Source organism: Acartia tonsa, chromosome 13 (assembly GCF_053477335.1).
Source record: "Acartia tonsa isolate MP-2025a chromosome 13, ASM5347733v1, whole genome shotgun sequence".
NCBI classification, from domain to species: domain Eukaryota; kingdom Metazoa; phylum Arthropoda; class Copepoda; order Calanoida; family Acartiidae; genus Acartia; species Acartia tonsa.
This window is the reverse complement of record NC_137272.1, coordinates 8,168,478-8,192,526: the sequence shown is the minus strand read 5'-3', so window position 1 is coordinate 8,192,526 and position 24,049 is coordinate 8,168,478. Positions and strand designations below refer to the sequence as shown.

The 24,049-nt window shown below is 33.2% G+C and overlaps 1 protein-coding gene across 5 annotated transcripts in view; it reads right to left on the bottom strand.

The window, feature by feature from the left end:
• Window positions 1-24,049, bottom strand: part of LOC145335457 (acyl-coenzyme A synthetase ACSM3, mitochondrial-like) — a 35,816-nt gene that overhangs the window by 10,703 nt on the left and 1,064 nt on the right. For 4 of the 5 annotated variants that reach the window (XR_013885225.1, XR_013885226.1, XM_080181210.1 and 1 more), the window contains exons 2-22: window positions 22,932-23,053; window positions 20,324-20,408; window positions 17,763-17,833; window positions 17,108-17,170; window positions 16,502-16,582; window positions 15,555-15,593; window positions 13,619-13,694; window positions 13,084-13,122; window positions 11,720-11,788; window positions 10,989-11,066; window positions 10,139-10,232; window positions 9,757-9,861; window positions 9,329-9,437; window positions 8,668-8,752; window positions 7,777-7,869; window positions 7,215-7,260; window positions 4,958-5,065; window positions 4,241-4,282; window positions 4,046-4,080; window positions 3,613-3,693; window positions 6-59 (exon numbers count right to left, since the gene is read on the bottom strand). Coding sequence is in view for 3 of the 5 variants with exons in the window: in XM_080181210.1 (XP_080037336.1) it covers window positions 6-59; window positions 3,613-3,693; window positions 4,046-4,080; window positions 4,241-4,282; window positions 4,958-5,065; window positions 7,215-7,260; window positions 7,777-7,869; window positions 8,668-8,752; window positions 9,329-9,437; window positions 9,757-9,861; window positions 10,139-10,232; window positions 10,989-11,066; window positions 11,720-11,788; window positions 13,084-13,122; window positions 13,619-13,694; window positions 15,555-15,593; window positions 16,502-16,582; window positions 17,108-17,170; window positions 17,763-17,833; window positions 20,324-20,408; window positions 22,932-22,993 (1,515 nt within the window). In the remaining 2 variants the exon portion in view is untranslated. Of the gene's footprint in view, window positions 1-5; window positions 60-3,612; window positions 3,694-4,045; window positions 4,081-4,240; window positions 4,283-4,957; window positions 5,066-7,214; window positions 7,261-7,776; window positions 7,870-8,667; window positions 8,753-9,328; window positions 9,438-9,756; window positions 9,862-10,138; window positions 10,233-10,988; window positions 11,067-11,719; window positions 11,789-13,083; window positions 13,123-13,618; window positions 13,695-15,554; window positions 15,594-16,501; window positions 16,583-17,107; window positions 17,171-17,758; window positions 17,834-20,323; window positions 20,409-22,931; window positions 23,054-24,049 lie in introns of all 5 variants that reach the window. The other variant, XM_080181211.1, reaches the window with a different exon arrangement.

Here is a 24,049-nt window from a genome sequence, read left to right as displayed (position 1 = left end):
TTCCTAGAAACGACAGCTGATTCTGCAACAGATGGATGCTCAAACAAAGCTGACTCTACCTAAAATAGTTGGCAATATGTCAGGAAATTTGTCGGTGGTTTCCCTTAAAGCGCTTTGATAGACCCACAGCCTACAGGGTTATGGCACCATAGTTATAGGCCCCACAAGGTTAGGATCTTTTAAATAACACCTAACCTCTTTCAGTGCTAGAGAATTTTTTTTTATTAACAGAATTTGCATTTTTGCATATTACTTACGGACTGACGGACAGTGTAAAAATGTAAAAAGCATAAATCTAGCTCATTACCCTTTCACGTTCTTAAGAAAATTTCAAAATTCAAAACTAAAAGCTTCTTTAATTAACAAGTAATAGAATATAATTTTGGGTATAGTCCCTTTCGTGACAACGCCTCTTAGGGGGCGTATCGCCGTATTCTCACAGTAGCTATTGATAGGTTATTTTAGGTTAGGCAATTGGCCCCGCAAAGGGCCAGAAATAGGAGAAAATCTACTGTGAAAATACGACAAAACGCCCCCTTAAGAGGCATTGTCACGAAAGGGACTATACCCGAATTTTTTATATAAAATTTCCATCGAAAGTTTTTTTTCTTGTCATCAATTTAAATAAGTAAGGGATAATTATGAAATTATTTAAATTTTGTAAAATAATGTTTTTCATAAGTAAAATTCACGTAAAGTTAATAAAATTTTATTATTACAATAAGATACACAATAGGTAAGTAATTTTCATTCAGATAAATTAATTTTGCAAAAAAAAAAGAAATTTATAAAATCATTGATTTTAATTTTTTATAAAACCTGAACTTTTCTAGGTACTAATTTTATCTTGACATTTTCATAATATGTTATTTAAATTTAAGCTATAATTAATTAAAATTTTAGATCTGTTGCAGTCCCAAAAGTTTATAAAAAATTATTTACTAAGTATATTTGCGATTACTTTTATTTAATAGATTTTTCCAATTTTTAACATTTACAAAAGGGCCTGCTTTATTGCTTCAAGATCCATGTCAGATCTATATAGGAAATAAATGTCTATAAACAAGCTCAAGTTTTCCAAGGAATTAATGTTTAAAACTCATAGTGCTCCAATAATCCATAATAAACTCTCATTGCCCAGAACAATAAAACCCAATATTTTACTTTATTAAGAATAAATTAATTTTTTTATTTCATCTTGCTATTTACATAATATTGAAGTATTTTATTACTATTCTTAAAAAAGAAAATTTAAATTCATAATATAGTAAATTTAAGAAAACTTAGTTTTAAAATGAGTTGATTCTAGCGCCCCTCCCTAATGTGTCCAAATTTTGAAACAAAAATTAAAAACATTTTAACCCTTTCCTGACGGTTATAAAAAAATATATATTGGAAAATAAATTCCGTAATTTAAATTGCATTTTTGAAAGAATGAAAATGGCTTTATTAAAATACGTATTTGAAGATTAAATTAAGAAATCAACAGAAAATAGAAGAAAAAGCAAGTTAGAGAGAGGTTTTTTTTTAAAACAAGAAAACGCTAAGGCAGAATGTTAATACGTTCATAGTATCAAAGGCTTTTATTATAAAATAAATAACTAAAATCAGCCGGACAGAAATTCTAACGTAAGTAGTTGAACTTGAAGTAATCTTTATGTGTAAGTTAATATATTTATCTCTTTCTATTCTAAATGCATAAGAATATTTTAAACTAGCGGATGTGTACCTAGCATCCAGAGGCTCTCAATTAAAAGAGGCAGAAACAGGCCAGTAAAAATAGCTCAAAACCATCTGAAAATGAAATAGCCTAATACCATCATGGGACCTATTTAAAGCTTACCTAAAATAGAGAACCCAATTGCTTCAGTAGTTATTGAGATCTTAACCTTCATAAAAAAAAGTGGAAAAACATATTTTTGCAGACAGACTGACGGGCCAATTGAGATGCAGAGTAGATGCTCATCACCCTGTAAAATTTTACCAGGGAAAAATTCATCTTTCTATCAATCAAATGACAATCAGAGCATTACCGATAGACTGACAGACCAGGTAAATTATATAATGGATGCTTATTTGTAAAGGAGAACCATATCGATTCTGCGTTTATAGAGATCTTTTAGTACAGACAGACACACACACACACCGAGATCCTTTTACTTTATTTTAAGGACTATAGGCTAGACTTCTATTTTCAATAGAAGAAAAGGCACATTTCCCTTCAGAAATTGATGTCATCTGGAGGGTTACAGACAGACTAACCGACTCAATAAGGTAGAGAGTAGATATTCAATAATCAGGAAAATCTTCTCTAGAAAAAATCAGTCGTGATCGTCTATCTACTTTATAATTTGATAAATAAAATTTTTACATTTTAAATTAAATGCCTTGCAGGGTATTTCCGACAGGCTGATGGAATAAGTAAATCACATATTGGATGCTTAAAGGTATAGGGAATATTCACAAAAATTAAAACCGTCTTTCTTTAATAGCAGATGGTGAATTATGTTTTACCCTCAGACGGACATTTCTAATTAAAGAGGGGCTTCGCGTAAAAAGTATTATATTTAATAAAAAAGCAAGGTCAGTTAAAGTGAGGATTAGGGAACATATAGAATTTCTTAGAAATTTTAAAGCTAAACAAGGATGACATCATTTATAAGTCCTTAGTAAAGCTAATAAACATGGAAATCTTTACAATAGAATTTATATAATATCTTTGATAGTAGATGCATGCATATCAAAGCATTCCAACAGACGGACGGACAAAGTAAGTTCATCAGTATGGGGATGTTTTTAATTCCAGCCATTGATCTTTTATAACTGAAGAGAAATTTACGTTTACTTCTTTACGGTTTCTTTCAGACAGACAGACAGACATTTCAATTAGAGTACCAAGAAACATATGATAACACCCATAAACTTTGTGAAGTTCATAAAAATCTAATAAAGTAGACGGACAATATGGTTAAAACATTAGATGTCAATAGAAATATATACAGTAAACTTAAAACATAAAATACCATAAAATCTAATTACTAAAACTTTAGCATAATGGACGGACTGACTGACAAAGTTAATTAAATATATATGATGCTTTTTAGTCAGCGAAATCCTCACAGACAAATTTGCTTTTCATTTTTAATTTTAAGTAAATCATAATTCTGATTTTGTACCAGACAGACATACAAAGTTCAAGTAAGATTTTCTGCTAAAATATTTTTTAGTACGGATATCCTTTCCAGTACGGATATTTAATATTCTCAAGAGCATTACAGACCAGCGAACAACGTGAGCTGTAGGCTAGTAATATTATAGCACTGATCACCTACCCATCAGGTATCTTTTTTCAAATTGAAAATACGTGATTTTCTTTCATTTTTCTTACGCTGCCCCAACCCTGCGGAGCCACCCAGATACTCAAAATAACCATACCCAACCGAACCTGCGCCCTTAAGTATTAAATAAACAAACGAAAAACGACCAACCTCACCCTTTTTACAATTTATATTTTATTTTTATTTAAAAAAGAAGGGGAGAGTTTTATGCTCGATAAAATCTTTGCCGCAAAATGCCATTAATTCTTTACCATTTTTTCAATAGTGTTCCTACCTCAAAAGGTCCAATCCTATAGCCAGAAGAAATAATAAGATCATCTGTGCGGGACTCGAACCATAGATATCCATCCTCATCCTAAATAGATATAACCCTATAACCAAAAGAAATATTAAGATCATCAGTGCGAGACTCGAACCAGAGATTATATTCATCCTCATCCTTAAAATAAACAAGAATAACTTTGTCCAGAAGTAGCTCAACTGCAAGCTGCAATATTCAACAATAGAGGCTAATGCGCCTAGAGTCCTTCAGGGTATTTTTTGGAAGGGGGGGGGGGGTTTCTTGGAGGAATGGTGGTCCCCTCCCTTACAGCCTGGAAATCAGAGTAAAATCAGAGAATAGCTTAACGCCTGGACCTACTTTAAACATAGAAAAGTTTAGCTAAAAAATCAACAAAATTTTAAATTTTAAAGTTGAAACAAAATACCTGTCTAGCCCTATCACCAGTCAAATAGTAATCACCTAAATATAAAAAGATTATGAAAATTTCAGATATTACATTAGAAGATTTTTTTATTTTGAAAAAAAAAGAATGAATAGGTATTTTAGGTTAAAATTAATTTTTTTATAATAAAAATTAAATTTCAAAACTTTATGAACAAATAGCTATAAATAAAATTACCAATAAATGCATAAGAAGTTCCTTCTGTATCATTTAAATAACCTAAAATATAAAAAAAATACATTAAAACTTTATATTTATATAATCTATGACGTCAAACTTGCATATAACAGGATAATTTTTATTTATATTTTGGAATGGAATATATTGACGTGATTTAACCACATTTCAGCTTCTTACGACCATTAGCGCATCCGCTAATTATTGTGTAGGTGTCAAGTTCGAATTTCGACCCTCCTGCTGCAATGTCATGTGCCTGCCATTAATAGAAATAGTAGGAGAGTGCCTAACCAAAAACAAGCACAACTCATTAACATGCACAGCTAGGACCTTCAGACAAAGGGTTGGTTGTCGTAGGACGTTTGACCGCGTAATCATGCACTTCAATAACAAGATTTGGTGCAGAGACCTAATAGTGTATCCTATCATTTGGAGGTTATCCAGGTTAAAATTTGTCTTTTCTTCAAGGGAGAGAGGGGACATTGAGCCGTTTATTACACTAGTCCCCAAAGTTTTAAAATAACGTTTTCTTATTTGTTGATTATTTACTTTGGGTACTTTCATAAATTCATTGAACTTTGATTGGTTAAGTTGAGTGTCAATCGTTTCAACAAATAATTATAATCTGCAGAAGGGGTAATTTTGTGTATAATTATTGCGGATGTACATCAATTTATCGGCCAATGTCTTATCCCTTTGGATCCCTGATATGCTTACCTCTGAACAATCCAGGTGGAAAGTGTGGCTTGACCTTGACCGCCAGGTTGCCCTGTTCCCCAGTAGCCACCTCCACACCCATGTTGTTCACCACACGGACATCATACCCTGCATAACCAGAGAGTCAGTGTGCTTTCCCTTGAAGTGCCTATCGAGCACCGAAGAAAACAACCCTCCCTTCCCCCTCTTTAATCTTTAAATAAAGAGTAGTTGCCTATGCCTAACCCCTGCGGGGCTATTTAATACCCAATAAAACCTAACCTAACCTGAACTAAATTTATAAACAGACAAACGAAAAACTAGCCTCCTCTACATTTTAAATAATTCAATATAATGGGGAGGGGGAGGGGGGTTCTAAACTCGACTTTTAGGGAAATTAGGAAAAGTAAGTTCATCAACAATGTGAGCTATTTATCCATTACCCTTTATTTTATTTTTACTATGTTAACAATTCTATTCATTTTTCTGAATAAATATTGAAATTTTAATTCATTTTATCATAAAAGAAGATTTTTTTATAAAAGGCCGTTTGATCTCTAGTGTTGCTTCCAACACGCCTAGGTCTATCTTATGTAGATAGAATTTTTTTGTGATAAGCTTATGGTGGTTAAATAAAAAATTTGGTTCGACCCTCCACACTTTAATTTAAGTTTTAGAAAGAAAAAAATTGGAGGCGATATTTTTCCAGGGAGCGATTATCCTCCCAAGAAATAGTTTTCTCGTATTCATTTGAATCCGGTGGATAGGAACCGGTTCTCATGAATATGAAAAAACTATGTCTAGCATCGTATCATATCCAGTTTTCTACGAAAATAGAAATGTACAATCATAAGATTAAAACTAGTTTTTTTTAACCGGTGCCTTCGGCACCACGGGGCTAAAAAAACTAGTTTTAATCTTATAATTGTACATTCTATATCCGCGGAAAGCCGTTTATAATACGATACGAGAAATAACTATTCTGGACCTATTAAAAGTCTCATTGTAAAGGAGATCCATATCTGTCCAGTGGTTTGCGAAATCCTTTAGTGAAGACAGACAGACACATCCTGTTACTTAGAGGATTTTTTTTCTCACAAACGAGAAAACACTTTGACCATTGTTGATCCAAATATTATGTGAAAGGTCTAAGCTCTAAATCCTACCTTAAGCCAATAATCTTTAATATCAATAAATTATCTATCAATGAATTTCTTTAAAAATGATTTTATAAAGAATATTCATTAATATATGCTATACTAGCGGCTTCGCCCCTAGCCTCTAGGGGCATTGCCCCAAGAGGTAATTAAAAAAAAAACATTAGGTACGTGCCTAAAAAAATGAGGTGTGTATCGAAATAATTACATCTTCATTACCTACCCAGCCGAAAAAATTTGCAAATAGGTCGCAAATTTTAGCGAATAAATAGCGAATTCGCAAAAATCGAAAGTTTTTTTTTTTTAATTGGGGAGGGGATTTTTTTTCATATTTTGGGGGGGTTGGGAGTATCTCACCCCCAAGAAAATAGCCTAAAACCACCACAGGACAAGTAGGTATATTCCCTGAAGAGTAGAATCCGATCGGTTCAGTGGTTACCAAGATCTTAAGGGACGGACGGACAGACAGACGGACGGATGGACGGACGGACAGACATCATTCTACTTTGTATTATAGATAGGCATAACCTGTACTTTATATCTGTTCAAATTAGCCAGTCTTTATTATTAATGTAAGTGGATGTCTATCTGTGTAAACCTAAAGATCTCGCTAACCGCTGAACCGATTTGGTTCTCCTTTACAATGTAGCTCCTCATAGCTTATTGGAAGGTTTATAACTATTTTGGGGGAGGGTACAATTCGGGTTTTAAATTGTGAATGTGATTGTACTGTACGGGTTTTTTTCAAATTGAACTTTGGATTTGGTTTTGCTAATTTTGAATATAATTGTTCTTGTTTATATTTATTTATAATACAAAGTAGAACTATTTCTGCCTGAAGCTAATGATCTCGCAAACCGCAGAACCGATTAGGTTGTGCTTTTCAGGGGATATACCTTTAGGTCATGTGTAATTTAAATCTATTTTCATTTGATGTTAATTACTTTAGGTTAGGTTATATATTTGGTTTGGTATTAGGTGGCCTGTCAGGGTTGGGGCTCCCAGCAGGGGTAAGCAATGTGCACTGGGGAAAATATATCCACATTAGTTAAATTTGTTTAAAAAGTAAGAGAATGGCGACTAGGCACTTTGATTTAAAGCACCAGGTCAATCTAGTTTACCTGGAGCGGGTTTTCCCATGGATCCTGGTTTCATCCATTTATTCATCTAAACAAGACAAGTTTTCATGAAAACTGATGCCTTTTTGAAAGGGAAAAAGGAATAATGCCCTTTAGTAAACAGTAATACCAACAAACCCTAAAGAAAGAATGTCTAATTTATTTTCTCATACCTTATTCAAAAAAAAGTAAAATTCGATTGTCCTTATTAAAAGAAATTGAAAATTAGATGGGAATCTGAAAGATATGCCAAACAGACAGACAGGAATACTTTTAAAACTTTTAAGGCCATACATATGAAACAAAAGCTTTAAAAAATATCTTATTGGTGGAAAAATATAAGACTTGTTTTTTAATTATGCCTTATTTTTTTATCCATATCTTTTTGAAAGTTCCACTTAATGAAGTGGTTTCAGTTTGTTCATAAACCTCTTTTATAATTTTTTAATTAAATAACCCATTGTTTATTACCTAGCCTACGGTTAAGATAACGAGATCATGAAACTTTTTTGTAATTTACAGTCCAATGTCCCCTCCCTCCCTAAATAATAATAGCGAACTATACCTTTTTAAAAGTTCCACATAGCAAAGTTGTTTCAGTTTGTCCATAACCTTCTTTAATAACAATACCAAGAGCTTCTTCCCAATTATAGATAACCTAACAATTAACAAGAATGATAACCACCATAAGTTGGATAACAATACCCAAAGCCCCTTCCTAATTGTAGATAACCTTAAAGTTATCAAGAATGACAACAACTATTAGTTTGATAACATTACCCAAAGCTTCTTCCAAATTGTAGATAACCTAAAAGTTATCAAGAATGATAACAACCATAAGTTTGTCTCTAACCCTTTTTGATAACAATACCCAAAGCTTCTTCCCAGTTGTAGATAACCTAAAAGTTATCAAGATTGAAAACAACCATAAGTTGGATAACAATAACCAAAGCTTGTTCCCAATTGTAGATAACCTAAAAATTAACAAGAATGATAACAACCATAAGTTGGATAACAATAACCCAGAGCTTCTTCCCAATTGTAGATAATCTAAATTTCAACAAAGTTTTTAAAAAACCATATAGGTTTAGGTATATAGTAGGCAAAGGCATTTGCAAAATTAGTAAATGTTTTCCGAGACTGATACTTTCATCATTTTCTTTGGTACACCTTTTTTGAGATTGGCGTTTTCTGACATCATTATTTAAAATTCGGACAGATTTATTTAAAGAGCAGATGTTAAGTTATCAAAAATCAAGGAAAAGTTAGATGGAAAAAAATACGAAACAATTCATATTGTTGAAGCAGGATTAACAGACAGAAGGACCAAATATATAATAAACTGAATGCTCATTAGCATCGAAAATCTCTACAAAAACTTTTAGCCTTGTGTCTTGAATAACAGCCGACAAAACTAATTTAAATTAAGATCGAATCTTCGATATAATTGACTGACCTCTTCATTTACTGGCTCTCCAGCGGACACACAGTGACGTAGCTTAGAGATTTTGTATGCTTTGATGTCCTCTTGTAACAAACTCCTGGCAAGAAAAAATTTATTACTCATTCTCATTACTGTAAAACCTAAATATTGGCTACCCCTTCCCAGCTAGTACCAAAAGTAAGGGAGGCAGTAAAATGGCCATAATAAAAAAAATAATTTTAATCTAAAATTATATTTTCTTGTCTAAATTACCAAGAAGAGCCATCAACTGTCTATCAAATGCCTATATTAAGTCAAACTTACAATACATTGATATAATATTATATTAATTCACGAAATCCTTACAAAGACTCAACTAGCGCTTGCCTATAAGATGAGGGCAGTTAAATAGCCTAAAACAATCACAAGACCTATATTATAAAAAATATAAACGTCTAAAACTTACCCGGGACTAACTTGCCTAAAATAAAAAAAAACTAAATTGTTATAATAGATTTAGGAGATCTTAACCGTCAAACAAACAAAAAACTTACTAACTACTCGGTATAGTAGGATTGGGAATGATTTGTATAGGTCATACAAAACGCGGCATTTTAAGCAATTCAATCAATCATTTAAAACCTGTTTGTTTCATTTATTTGCGACATTTTATGTAAAATCAATAAATCAATACCTGTATAGAGTAGGCGGAGCACAAAGTGTTGTGATGGGATATTCAGCAAGCACTTCAAGAACAGGCTTTGCAAGAAAACGCGGCATTCCATGCACAAACACAGTACACCCTAAAAAATATGTACTCAGTTCTTCTCATAAAAAAGGCAAATTATAAAATAATGTTTGTCTGGAGGAAAATAAACAAACTATGAGTAAAAAAGTAGGTATTTTAACAACCTTTTTGTATCTTGAAGGTATCCAAAAAGTATATTCTTTTACATGAAATCATACAAAATGTACATTTTAATATACATGCAAAGAATTTGAATTTTAACTTAATACAGGAACAAAAAGTGCACATTATCAATTTTAATGTAATTAACCTGTTTATTAAACTAATATATATCCTTAATTACCTAAGTTGTAAGTCCCACAGTGATTTCCTACCTTGTGAGAGTGGACCAAATAGGCTTGACCAGGCACTCTTACCCCAACCAGGATCAGAAATATTCCAGTGGACATCTTCTGGAGTCAAATCCAGCCAATATTTTCCTTCAATGAAAAAAAATTATTGGTGGTTTCACTATGAAGCCCTGAAAACCACCCTCCTCCCTACCCTTATTTTTTAGTATAAAATGAAAATAATGAAGGGGGGAGGGAGTTTATCATTTGTTTGTTCATTGATTTTAGTCAGGTTAAGTTAGGGTTTATTTCATGTACCACCCCCACACCGAAGATTAAAGAAAAAATGACCCACCCCCCAAAAACTTAATTGTTGTTAATTAGTTGGCTATAAAGTAAAAGCCTATCAAAGATTTATATAGAATACCTGTAACAAAATGGCAGTATGCATAAGAAGTATGGGTATGGGGGACCATCTTAGGGGCTCCCACGGTACCACTCGTAAAGAAAATCTGGCTTATCTAAAATTTAAAAAATCCGATACCTAATGAAATAATAGTTAGTTTTCATGAAAAAAATATGGGATCATGTAAAGAAAACGTATTATCGGGTTTCGTCGTATTTTCACAGTAGCTTTTGATAGGTTATTTTAGGTTAGGTTAGGTAAAGTAAATGTTAATGATTGCCTCGCATGATTAGGAAATAGGCCCCACACTGCCACAGGGTTAGAGCCCCGCGCAGGTGCTAAAAATAGGAGAAAGGCTACTGTGAAAATACTACGAAACTCACTACTGCGTTTCTATTCCATGATCCAAAATGTTATTTAATTTTTTTACTTAGTTTATCGTTAAGCTGTTAAACCCTATCCTTTAAGGGTAACAGGAACGAAAAAATATAGCAAACCTAACATTTAAAAAAAAATGAAACTGTAATCATTCAGTTTCAGTGGGAATTTTTACTTTCATAAAAAGCTTACTTCTATTATAGGAGGGTTTTATCTTTCTTGTTTTAGCTACTGAAGCATATTTTTAAATGTTATACATTAAATAATAGGAATATAAATAAGGAAAGCTAAAATGAAAGTGTACACTAATTGTACGGCTAACGAGCAAACAGAACCCTCGCCCCATTATTTTAGAAACAATTAAAATTAAAAGGGCGATGGTATTTTTTCGTGTTTATTTATATTGAAAACATAGTAGGTATCCCCGTATAATAAAGGGAAGGGGTATCTGAGCTCGCTATGTACTTTAAGATAAAGAATTATTTGAACTTACAGCATCTTTATGAGTTTTACAAGGTGCATGATTTGCATCCATAGCAGAAAATATCTCATTCCAACTGACCCATCCATCCTGTATAAAAATTAAATTAGATTTTGAGGGATAAGACAATGGGCGAAAAGTGCCAAAAGATTATAACAGAAATAATCCTTTGGTAGATTAAAACTATTAGTGTAAAAGTTTGGACACTAATAGTTTGAACCAGCCTATAATATTTTAGGGAATTGAAAGAGGAGATAGGAGGCAGAAAATGACCTATTTCAATCCCAAAAATTATATCCTTATACTAAATTAACAGGATGTTTGTGTGTCTGTGTGTTTGTTTGTACCGAAGGATCTCGATAACCGCTGAAACGATCGGGTTCTTCTAAACAGGGTAGCTTATCAGGTCCCAGGTTTATAACTATTTTCTTGGGGGGTGGGTAAAATAGTTTTAAACGATCCTGGGAGAGGGGGGAAGAGAAGTCGACCCTCCATTCCTAATTTAAGACTTCAAAAGAAAGAAGAGTTCTTCGGGGCAGGTGAGGTTGTGGATTTTTTCTAGAGGCGTTTTCTATTGGTAAGGTGGAATTTCACACTCACGAAATATTTATAAACTTTCCCTGGAACTATTAGATGCTCCACTGTAAAGGAGAACCTTTTCGATCTAGCTGCTAGCACATACAGAAACACAGATGGACAGATAAGGACATCCTATCACTTTTACATAAAAAAAATGTTGTTACCTGTAACCTAGCATTATCTCCAACCAAAATCTTTGTCTTAACATTTACTTCTCTTGCTATCTTGTTGAACTAAAATAATGAAACAACCATTTGAAATAGATTTTTCTTTAAAAAAATATACTTACTGTTTCCTGTTGAAGTATGAGAGAAAGAGGGAGGTCATTTTCTAGTAAATCCCGTAAAGGTGTGTGTTATAAGGCCTAAAAATAGTAGTAGAACGATAAGGTGCTCTATATATTTGTATTCCCTATTGAATAGAACAATAGGGAAATGTTGTTGTTTTTTTTGATAACCGTACCTGGAATATCTTTAAAAAATAAGAAATTTCTATCAAACACTTTGTTTGGCTCAAACTGACAAAAATTTAAAAAAAAATAAAATTATAATAATAATGTTTTCTATAGGTACAAGGTAAAGGTTAAGAACAATCTATACCATTAAACAAAGTAAGAAGCCATTCTTTACAGGTTGATTTATTATAATTAAGAAATTTCTATCAAACACTTTGTTTGGCTCAAACTGACAAAAATTTAAAAAAAAATAAAATTATAATAATAATGTTTTCTATAGGTACAAGGTAAAGGTTAAGATCAATCTATACCATTAAACAAAGGAAGAAGCCATTCTTTACAGGTTGTACGAGCAGTGAACACTAAAATAAAACTTTAACAAATCATTAATACAATGACTTAGTGAAACAAACCAACACAACAAGTTACATACAGACAATTTTGAAAACATTCAGATATACAATCTATATAAGAAGGTAAGAGATTCAAAGTGGAGGTTGCATGTCAATGGCTTTTATAGCGTTTAATTTTCTTACTTTCATTTTTATTTAGATATCATAATCTTTATTTCTTTATTTTGTAATTTTAATTTATTTGTATTCTAAGATACTTTAAATAAATCAACCTGTAAAGAATGGCTTCTTCCTTTGTTTAATGGTATAGATTGTTCTTAACCTTTACCTTGTACCTTTAGAAAACATTATTATTATAATTATATTTATTTTTTATTTTTGTCAGTTTGAGCCAAACAAAGCGTTTGATAGAAATTTCGTATTCTTTTAAGATATTCCAGGTACGGTTATCAAAAAAAAAAAAAGATTTCCCTATTGTTCTATTCAATAGGGAATACAAATATATAGAGCACCTTATCGTTCTACTACTATTTTTAGGCCTTATAACACACACCTTTACAGGATTTACTAGAAAATGACCTCCCTCTTGGTGAAAAGTCAACAAGTATACCTACAAGTCACTAAAGTACTTAAATTATTTAATGACACATTACACAATGTTCCATTTAAAAAGGTTACTTACAATTCTACATCTATTTTAACAAAACATTATATCAATTACCTTTTCGGCTGTTTCGGGATCCGCAATTATGCAATCAACCTAAAAACATTAAGGAAAAAAATAATTTCATTGAAGCAGATTTAAAAAATGATGATCTGTTCTTGAAAACAACATAACTGCTATCATCTATCCGTGGAAAACTGTTTACAATACGATACATGAATTTTTAGTTTGGCTCACAACTATGACAAATATATTTTAACCTACATTAAAGTGCCTACCTATTAAGTACGAAAAATTCCCCCCCCCCCTCACCACCCAGTATTTAAATATGTTTTTTTAATAGGGGGGGGGGGGAGGAGTTGTTGCTGTTTCCTATGCCTAACCCTTGCAGTGACCACGCGGGATTTTCCAGTACCCAAAAACGTACCTAATTTCAACCTGACCTAAAGTAAAAACACATACAGCACAAAAACTGTCTTCTCTCTTATTTTCATTTTATTTCAAAATAAGAGAGAGAGAAGTTCTTATACTTGACAAGGCACCTTGAGGAAAACAGCAAAAAATTGTTATTATGAATATGGGTAAAACTTACATTGGAAGCTTTAATTCTAGTAAGAATATCTTTCTCTTGAAGTTGTGTGGTTCCAGGTAGAAGTATAACATCTTGTCTAAATATAAATAGAATTATTACACTTAGATGGTAAATCAAACACAATCACCCACCCAACGTTAAATGCAATTTAATTAGCCAGGGATCTATAGGGATAAAACAATGGCCATTAAATTATTGTACATACATCCCCAACGATGATGAGAAAAATTATTCCTTGGTTGAAACGTATTGACGCTAAATTAAATTAATCAACAAATCATAATTCATTAGAAGTCCCCAAGGATGTGAAGCCAACGAAGCCCCCCTCCCTGATTTCTAGCAGACAAAGACTTTTGTAATAGATTTATTACCCCAGATTGATAATGTAACTCAATCTTTCGTCCAACTTTAAACATTTATTACCCTAGATGGACTATCATTATCAGTAAAAAATCCGTACAACTTAAAAAATACCTTTAAGCACACGAAGATAAGATTTTTGTAATAGATGTATTACTCTTAGATGGTAAATTAGACACATTAATCCGCTTTTTTATTTTTATATTTCGTCACATATAATTATACAATTCCATTAGAGCTGTGAACTATTTGTATTTTATGATTTTCATAAGCTTACGAAACACATTTAAATCAATGACGCCTCCTCAAAGGAAAAGGGCAATGACGTTTAAGAAACAACCTATCAAAATTTAATCAAGTACCCAACGTTTTTGTGTCAATGAATAACTTGAATGTAAAACTTTGGGTACCAGTATAATTTACATTCCAATTTCCCCTTGCTCCCTGATTATAAGTCACGTGTCTCCTACCTCCCTACCCCCCTAACACCATATTGAACTTTAAAATTTGTGCTTTCACACTAAGTGCCTGTGGAGCACTGATATCCCCCCCCCTCACTCCTTTATTTTTGAAATAAATAGATTATAAAAGAGGGGGTTAATTTTTTATATACTTAACCTTGCGAGACCTATACTTGCTGTGTTCTAACCCTGCGGAACTTCTCAATTCATAATATAACATAACCTAAGCTAACATATCCTAAAGTAATTAATAAACTCCCCAACTTTTTCAGCTTATTTAAAAATAAGGAGGGGGGGGGGGTCAGTGCCTCCCAGGGTACTTAGTGTGAAAACGCCTATAAAATCTAAATCCCTTTTCTATCGACAGCTAGACTTAAATATGACATTTGATGGACATATTTTAAACTAATGGTCGTACTTATTAAAATGTACCTATTTTAAATCCTATATTTTCCATGTATATGTACTTATAGGTGCGATTTTTATATAAGGGTGGGAGTTTTAATGCCACTATCTCGTAATCAATGCGCAAATCAGCAGGGTTTCGGATCCGCATTGATTTTTTGCGGATCCGGATCCTCCAAATTTGGTCAGTGCGGATCCGGATCCGGTTCCGGATCCTTGGCAATAAAAATAAAATCACCAAACTTTTCAAAAAATATTTATTCTTTAATTCGAAGTCAAAAATACTTTTAATTTTCAAGTCTGACCCTAAACCTTAAAGATTGGCTCTCATCAAGAGAATGTCTGAGATTTTATATAAATTTAGGTAGATTTTTCCATTTTTTCCGCATTTTTTTGAGTCCAAGGATCCGGATCCGGATCCGCATTTTTTTGCGGATCCGGATCCTTAGACTCGAAAATATGCGGATCCTTGCGGATCCGGATCCGAAACCCTGCGCAAATGTCACTTAGAATCCGAAATTTGGTATGAGTTCCTTTGTAGGTCTATTTTCCATAAATCGAACAACAGCCGTTTAGCCATTTACTTGAAAAATCAAAACAAAATTTGGATTCTAAGTGCCATTTTATTTTAAATTTAAGGGAATAGGTTTCCAATGTTCAATGGGCACTTTTGAGGGAGAGCACCAATTTAATTAATTGTAGGGCATTACCTGATAGTTGCCAAGTTGATAATCCACCATTCTGGTATTCTAAACAACAAATCTTCTTTTAAAAACTGGTGTATAATACGCGTTGTAGAGTTGACTTCATACGCCTTACAATGACCTTTGAATTATATGTGTTTGTAGAGCTAGATTAGATATTTATTTTATGACACACATAACAAGTAAAAATAATAACAGTGTTATAATACAGGTATTAAATATTCATATACAAACAAAAAAATTGAATATGAATAAAATATTAAGGACAGATCAAATAATAATTATGTACAGTGTCAAAGGACTAAACAATCTCGTGAGAGTAATGATAAAGTAACAGGATGTCTGTGTGTGTGTCTGTGTGTTTGTCTGTATGTTTGCACCGAAGGATCTCGCTAACCGCTGAAACGATCGGTTTCTCCTTAACAGGGTAGCTTCTCAATAGTCCCGGGAAGGTTTATAACTATTTGGGGGGAGGGTACCACCACCCTCCTTGAAGAAATCACAGAAAACCAAATAATTTATTTCTTCTTTAGGAAACTTTGTAAAACAACTATCCGTCAGTCCGTCGTGGTCTTCATACCAAAACTAAATTAAAGCTTCGCTCCTAAAAACCTCTAGGGGCACTTTAGCCAAAGATGGGTGTCGATACACACAAACATACACAAGACACACATCCTGTTACTATTAAATCAGTATAAAAGAAGAACAATAACTGTCCGTTCCTCTCTTCTCTGAAGTTATCACCTACCGTTGGTTTTAAACTTTTTTTTGAGAAATTCTAATTGAAGAAGAGAGGTCCTCTCGCTAAAAATAGATAAAAAAAACCTTCCGTGGAACTATAAAAGCTTCACTGTAAACAAGAACTATAACGTTTGAGCGGTTAGCGAAATCTTTTACTATAAGCAGACAGACAAACACATATCCTGTTGCTAACATTTTCTGATCAGGCCTACCTTGGTAAAATACAGAGGGCAGACTTGACTCCAAGTGTTTTAAAAACATTTGCTCCCTTGGCGCTTGCTTCAGCAAGATCTCTGAAACGGCATAATTTATAGTAAGGTAAGACAGAGATCATTGACTTTCCAGGAGGGTTAGAGTCGTTCTAAAGATGTTAAATTTTAGATACACATAAAAAGAATGTAAAGAGTAGATGTTTATTGGTAATATGAATCTTGACACGAAATTTCAGACGCATATCCTTTTTAAGATCAAAGTCAATCCTATATGGCAAAGTTAATTGGCTAAGAAAATTTTAAAAAAACAAATCATTTTATACAAAAATTGAGTAAGCAAAAAAACTTGAGGGGGGAGTTGAATCCCAAAACCCTTTTTTTTAGTTAAGTTTTTTAAAAATATTTTTTGTTCGTGGAATGAGGTAATTTTTTCTGGGGGAGATTTCTCTTGGGAGGGTAGTGGTACCCTTCCCCAAAATAGCTATAATCCCTCCCGGGATATGTGAGAAGCTAGTCTGTTAAAGAGAACCCGTTAGCGAGATCCTTCGGTACAAACAGACAAACAAACAAACAGACATCCTGTTACTTAATTAGAAAGATGCATACCTGTATGAAAATTTTTGTTCATTATTATTATCGTTCACAAACCAAAGACCTACTTTGTCCCCTAATCAATCAATCCATATTCATATATTATGTTTAGAAGATCGCTAGATAAACAAGAATGACAACATCAACAGTAAGTGAATCGCAATAAATCATAGATGGGCTAACGGACAAAGTGACTTATAGAACAGGTGTTCAGTGGTAATAACGGGATGTAAAAAAAATGTCATGACAAATGGACATTTCGCATTATAGAGTAGGGTCGCTTTTTAATTTTTCGTAGGGAAAAGGAACCGATGAAAAAACATAAATATTATGGAAAATAAAAAAATTAGGAATTTAAACTTATTAAAAAGATTCCTAGAGAATACTAAAACAAAAATGACAACATCCATAGCTTATCACAAAAGAGAGAGAGAGAGAGTGTGAGAGAGAGAGAGAAAAAAAAAGAGATAAGAAGAGAGAAAAATTAAATAATTAACTTCTTTTTTATGACATGATTTGATTATAATTTATATTACAAACTGTTTAAATAAATCAGAAAATTTACCACAAAAAAACAGAGATAAATAAAAAAAAGTCTTACCGACCGACAGACACAAACACTAATAGAGTAGCTTCGCTACCAAAAAAATATATTATGAATATTTTTCCTGTTTGATCGGCAAACTTTTCGATGACGTCACCAGTAAAATTAAAATAATCCGGGACATTCCATTTGAAATCCTGATAAATACATATTTGGTTATTTTATAAAAAAAAAACTTTTCCAGAATGGCTCCGAATCTCATTAAAAACGGGTTTGGTGCAGAAGAATCATGTATAGTATCACATTTCAGGGTTTTCGGCGTTCTCCTCTTAGAATTTTTTTTTTCAATTTTGAAAATTTGAGACCCCCCCCCCCCGCCAACGAACAACTATTTTAGTTTTAGGTTAGGTTAGGGTAGGTTATAGGCTAGGGAGCCGAGCACTGCGGCCAGAGTTGTTGGTTGCAAAGCTTGAATGTTGCAAGCAAATTTGTCAATAACTTCACCCCAGCCAGGAAAGTCACATTAGGATACGATGATAAAAAAATTTAATTCTACATTCTCTAAAATGAAACAAAAAAAGGTTCAAGCTAAAATCTATTAAACTGTCTTAGAGTAGGATAAAGTGAGGGGTAGGTTTCTGGTAGAATCCGTAAAGGTGTGTGTTTTATGTCACATCTTGGACACAAGCTCAACACAATTGAAACCTGCAGGGTTAGCCCCCTCAGAGTGAGAGTACCTGGATCCCCATCTGGCTCAGACTGTGGATACCTCTCATCTCCCTCCCTGTCACCAGCCAGCCTACCATCCCCACAGGGCTTGCTACAAATCAGCCCCTCCATCAAGTCCCAACACAGCCCTGTATGGAGACCATTCTAAATTGGATGTTTTTTCCTCAACCTAAATTTTGTCTTCCCAGCTCTCATCTGTGATATTTTTATATGTTGAATATTGATAAAATTCGTAATATAAAGAAAAGAAAATATATTTATTGAATCTCGAAATTAAAAAAAAAAGGTCTATCTGCAAATTCATATGAAGGAAAACTAAAGGAGTTAAAGCTTCTCAGCCTACAGGACAGAAGAGTTAAAGCTGATCTTGTTCAAACTTACAAAATTTTAAATGGCCTGGACAAAGTAGACCCGGCCACCTGGTTTAAATATGTTGACCCTTCCCGACCCACCACCAGAAATATAAACAACGTGAACTCTTTACACATAGAACACAGGAGGACTGAGCTTGGAAATAACTTTTACAGTACCAGAGCTGCAAAGAAATGGAACGAACTGCCAAATGATATAAAAATGCTGCCTAAACTGTCATCATTCAAGAAAAGAGTTGCTGAATATCTAGCCAACCAAAACTGATGACTGCTGCCCAGTAAACCTCTTATTATAGCCCTATGTTTGGGCTCTCAAGAGTATTATCAACATAAACATAAACAAGGCTTAAAAATAGTAGTAGAACGATAATATTTACTAAATATGTGTACTTCTTATTGAAAAGAACTATAGACAAATTTTTTTTTTAAGTTAACATAAATTTTTATCGTTCTACTACTGTTTTTAACTTATAACACATAACCTTTATGGATTTTATTAGAAACCTAGCCCTCTCTTTCTGACAGCCCATCTAGGGTTATCCTATAACATAAAGATATAAGCTTTTTTTGTTTGGAGCGAAGGATCTCGGTAACCGCTGAACCGATATGGTTCTTCTTTACAGTGAAGACTCTTATATACTCTGAGATGGTTTTAGGCTATTTATTTTTTTTTCAAATAAGTCTGGTTATGGTTTTAGGCTATTTTTTTGCCCTTCGAATATAGAGCCCCTAGATGCTAGAGGCGCAGCCGCTAGTGAATCTATAAGCTACAATTTACATATAATTAGCTGTAGGTTTAGTACATTCAATTTATATAAGTGAGCGTAAGCCGGGATTTAAAGATTATAGGATTTGGCAAATAAAATATGGTTTGAATCTAATTTTCATTTCAACATGTTAGTCTCTAGTGGAATCAGGAAGGGAGGGGATATAAATTTGACTGTAAATTACACTGGTTGCCTTGAAAACGTTGGGTACTACTGGTTGGTTGGTTCCAAACTAGAAGTGACCAAACTTTTCAACTAATGTTTTTATCTGATGAAGGTTATTTTTTTTATCATCGTTGAGGAATATATCAATTTATCGTCAATTGACTTGTCCCTTTAAATCATTTTCAGATTTTCCTCTATTTTTGTACTTTGTATCTTTATAATGTACTAGTACCTGCGCTCCTAGCATCTAGGAGCTTTTTATTCGAATAGTAAGTAAAGAAGAAAATTAGCCTAAAACCAGCCAAGAACCTGTAAAATCTTCTATAAAGTCAAAAACGCACTCAGTTCAGTTGATACCGAAATTTTAAGCTACAAACAAAAAACATTTCTGCTTTATATAAAAAGATTATTTTTTTGGTGAATTAACTTAGTAAGGTGAAGGTTTACTCATCAAAATTGTTAAAATCCTTTTCTGGACCTATGCAAAGCCCTACTGTTAAGAACGATATCGGTCCAGCGGTTAACTAGATCTTTCTCTACTAACAAACAGATAGACATCCTGTTACTTTTATATAAGGATTAGGGCTATAATTTTTTCTGTACTGTTAGATCCAACTTTAATTATAGAGTATCTGCAAAAATAAAAATTATTTACCCTGTATAGATCTTCATAATTATACTGATTTCCGACTGCAAGATTCTGCCTTATATAGCCAAGCTTGGAACTTGAACTCAGATTTCTAAAATATAATATAAAGAACTTTATTACCAACTGAAATCTTAATGGATAAGACAATCGACGAGAGGAAAAACTAATAACAAAATTACACAGTTTATTTGTACATGATCCCATATTATTTTTTGTGGCAAATCTAATAAAAATATTGTCCGTTAAAAAAATCACTTTTAAGTGGCTCCGGTCCAAGCCTTTATGGGCTATGATCTAAAGGCAATGAGGGGAGGGGTCAGTATTCCCTCTCCAAACTAAAAATTATAGGAATGACTTAGAGCGTAATATTTCGTAAAATTAGGTGCAAGCTTCCAGTCAAATGCGCTTATTAGGTCAATCTATACTTTATTCTAACACATATAATTAAGAAAAGTTTGACCTTATAAGCGCATTTGACCTAATAAGCATGCACACAACTTTACGGATTAATGTTCAATTAAATGACGCTCTTTATCGTCCTTTGTCCTACCCTGTAAGACTGAATAATATTCCTTGAATTATATAACAAAACTCAGCGTACTCACTAGCATGATAATCATTTTAAATACATTAATTTACCAAGTAAATTACGATAGATATGTTGCATAGCTACTCTACAAGGCATAATTGCTATACATTCAACATGAGCTTTTTTATTTTACTCTCTCCCTCATCTCCCAATTTCCTAGTTATTTTAACCTTCTATTTTGTCCACCTATGTAATAAATTTTAACAAACAAAAAAAACCTCCAAATGTTCGTCCACTCATCTGAAAGAAACATAAAAAGGAGAAACGTTATTATCTTGGCGGGAGTAACTATGACTCTTTTAAGGTAGCCAAATGCCTCGTCAGATAACTACTGACGCGCATGAACGGATTAACGAGATTCCCACTGTCCCTATCTACCATCTAGCGAACCCGCAGTCAAGGGAACGGACTTGTGGATATTAGCGGGGAAGGAATACGTTATTATCTTGGCTGCCATTTAGAAAAACGGTAGATTTTGTTAGTGGAGATTCTCATGCACGTTTGTGTGTACGTCTTTTATCTTTTATGTTATTGCTTAACCCTTTATGGTCGGGCCCCTCACATTAATCATTCGGAAGGGGGGGGGGGGGGCATTCAACGCCCACTCCCCCTATTATCTCAGCTCAAATTAGAGCTAGAGAGCTAAAAAAAATTTGCATGTTCCCTGTTATTTAATGTGAGTCGTAGTCAAATTTCGCTTCCTTCACCCTTTAATTTAACAACCGTTGTTTTAAGGTCCTTTTCTAAAAGCTCCGCTACTTTTGAAAATAACCGACAATCTCGAGCGTCCTTGTCAACTACAAAAGTATGAAAATCTAAGAAACAAACTTATTTATGTTTCAGTGTCATATATATTCAAACTTGAAATATGACTTTGAAAAGTTTAATTATAAAATGAAGGCTAGATTGGTTTAAGTACAAAAGAAATTGTACACAAATTAAGCACGTTTGTTTATCCTATTCTTATACCTATATAAGTAACAGAATGTCTATCTGTAGGTGTGTCTATCTGTACCACAGGATCTCTGTAATCGCTGAACCGAATGGTTCTCTTTTAAAGTGAAGGCTCTTATATGTCCAGGAAAGTTATACAGCTATATTAGGGAAGGGTACTTTCATCCAACCAAGAGGAATCAACCCAAGATATATATCCCCCCAACTCAAATTGTTTTAAAAAAAACTTAATTGAAGGTCACCCATATTCACTCTTCAATTTTAGGGGCTCCTAGAGGAACCTAGGGGCGTAGTTTAGCCAGGGATCTTCAGGGATAAGACAATGAACGATAAATGGATACACAACCCCAATAAAGATAAACAAAATTACCCCTTCTGTTAAAGTTATTGATGGAAAAGTTTGGACAACAAATGATTTGGACCCATACAAAAATTATTGTAATTTCCTAGTCATAATAGGACAGGTATCTTAAGAGATAGGACAATGGACGATAAATTGATCAACATCCCCAATGATGATAAACAAAATTACCTTTTTTTTTATAGATTATAGTTATTGGTTGAAGTTTAGAATTTCAAAATTCAATAAGACAACCTGATTATAAAACTTTGGGTACCAATGTAATTTACAGCCCAATCCCCCCCCGCCCCCCCCCCCAGACTATGAGAGATGCATTCAGGGTTGTCAAATCGGGCGGGCGGTTTTGGGTCGCCCTTTATTGGTCCTTTTGGGCAGATTTGGGCACCCCAAAAAAGGGGAGTTGGTGAAAAAAGAGGGGGCGGGGCTATATCTTTGGGTAATATTAACTATTATATAAATTAGTAAGCTTTTTTGTATCTAGAGAAGGATTTCGCTAACCGCTGAACCGATATGGTTCTCCTTTTCAATGGATCTTTTTCAATGGTTTCAGGTTATTAAATATTTTCTAACCTTTTTATATGCTTTTTATGACATTTGCCCAAAAGGGTGTCCAAGACCCCTTTTGGGCGCCAAAAAAACCTTTCTGGGCAATTAGGCGGCCCGTTATTGAAAAAAATGCCTAATAGTACAACCCTGAATGCATTACATACCTGTGTATGAGATTCTTGTTGATTTTGTTGAGCAAAGGACGAACACAGATTCTTAGCACCATAGTTGTTTTATTAAGCGTTTCTATTTTTCAGAATATAGGTTTCTTAGTAAGCTCTTCAGTCTAAAATATAAGGTTGTTTCATATTATTGAACCAGAATAAAAGGATTTTTGTCTGTCTATATGTGTGTTGATTAAGATCTTGCTAACCGCAGGTTCTCCTTTTCTGTAAATCTTCTTATAGGACCAGGAAAGGTTTATAACTATTTTGAAAAAATAGTCCCCCCCCCAAAAAAAAACTTTCTTTATACTTTAATGAGTTTTACCCCTCACAGCTTACATAACTTGTTTTAACATTACAATTTTTCCTTTTAATATCCGCGGAAAGCTGTCTTTTACGCGGTATCTATTCTCGAGCGAATATTTTTTACTTGGAATCTTTTTGATAGTCTTTTTTATGACGTAGTGTTGAAAGTAATACCTAGATATTAGTTTAATTATTTATCGCATCTTAGGTACTACAGACAGCTTTTCGCGGATATAAAAATAAAATTTTAAGAATAAAAAAACATTTTTGTTAAACCCGAGGGGCAGAGGTCCAGAACTAACAAAACTGGTCTTAATATATGATTTTTTTTATTTAATATTCATGGATAATTGTCTGTAAAACTATGCTATACGTGATTTTTCAGTATGACTGAGAACCGGTTCTAATCCAGCGAACAAGGGATACAGGGACGGGACAATGGACAATTATTTCAATGTAAGAGTTTTCGCTGAAAGGCCATGAAAACTAGATTTATCCAGAAAATTTGAAGAAAATTGTAAAGTGTTATTGTTGAGCTAATTCAAAAACTCAAAAAAGAGAAAAAAAATCTAAGAAAAAGCATTTTCTTGAAAATAAGGTTATCAGTACATCACAATGAAGTAAACATTCTGAAATTAACACTTTAGGTGAGACTCCAAGGTTTGAAATATATTGAACTAGCGGCTTCGCCCCTAGCCTCTAGGGGCTTTTTTCTAAAGGTTTAGGGGAGAATTTTAAAAATTTTGTTTACATTTTTTTTAGATATTTTCTGTATTTTATAACATTTTATAACTCTTTATATCAATTTATAA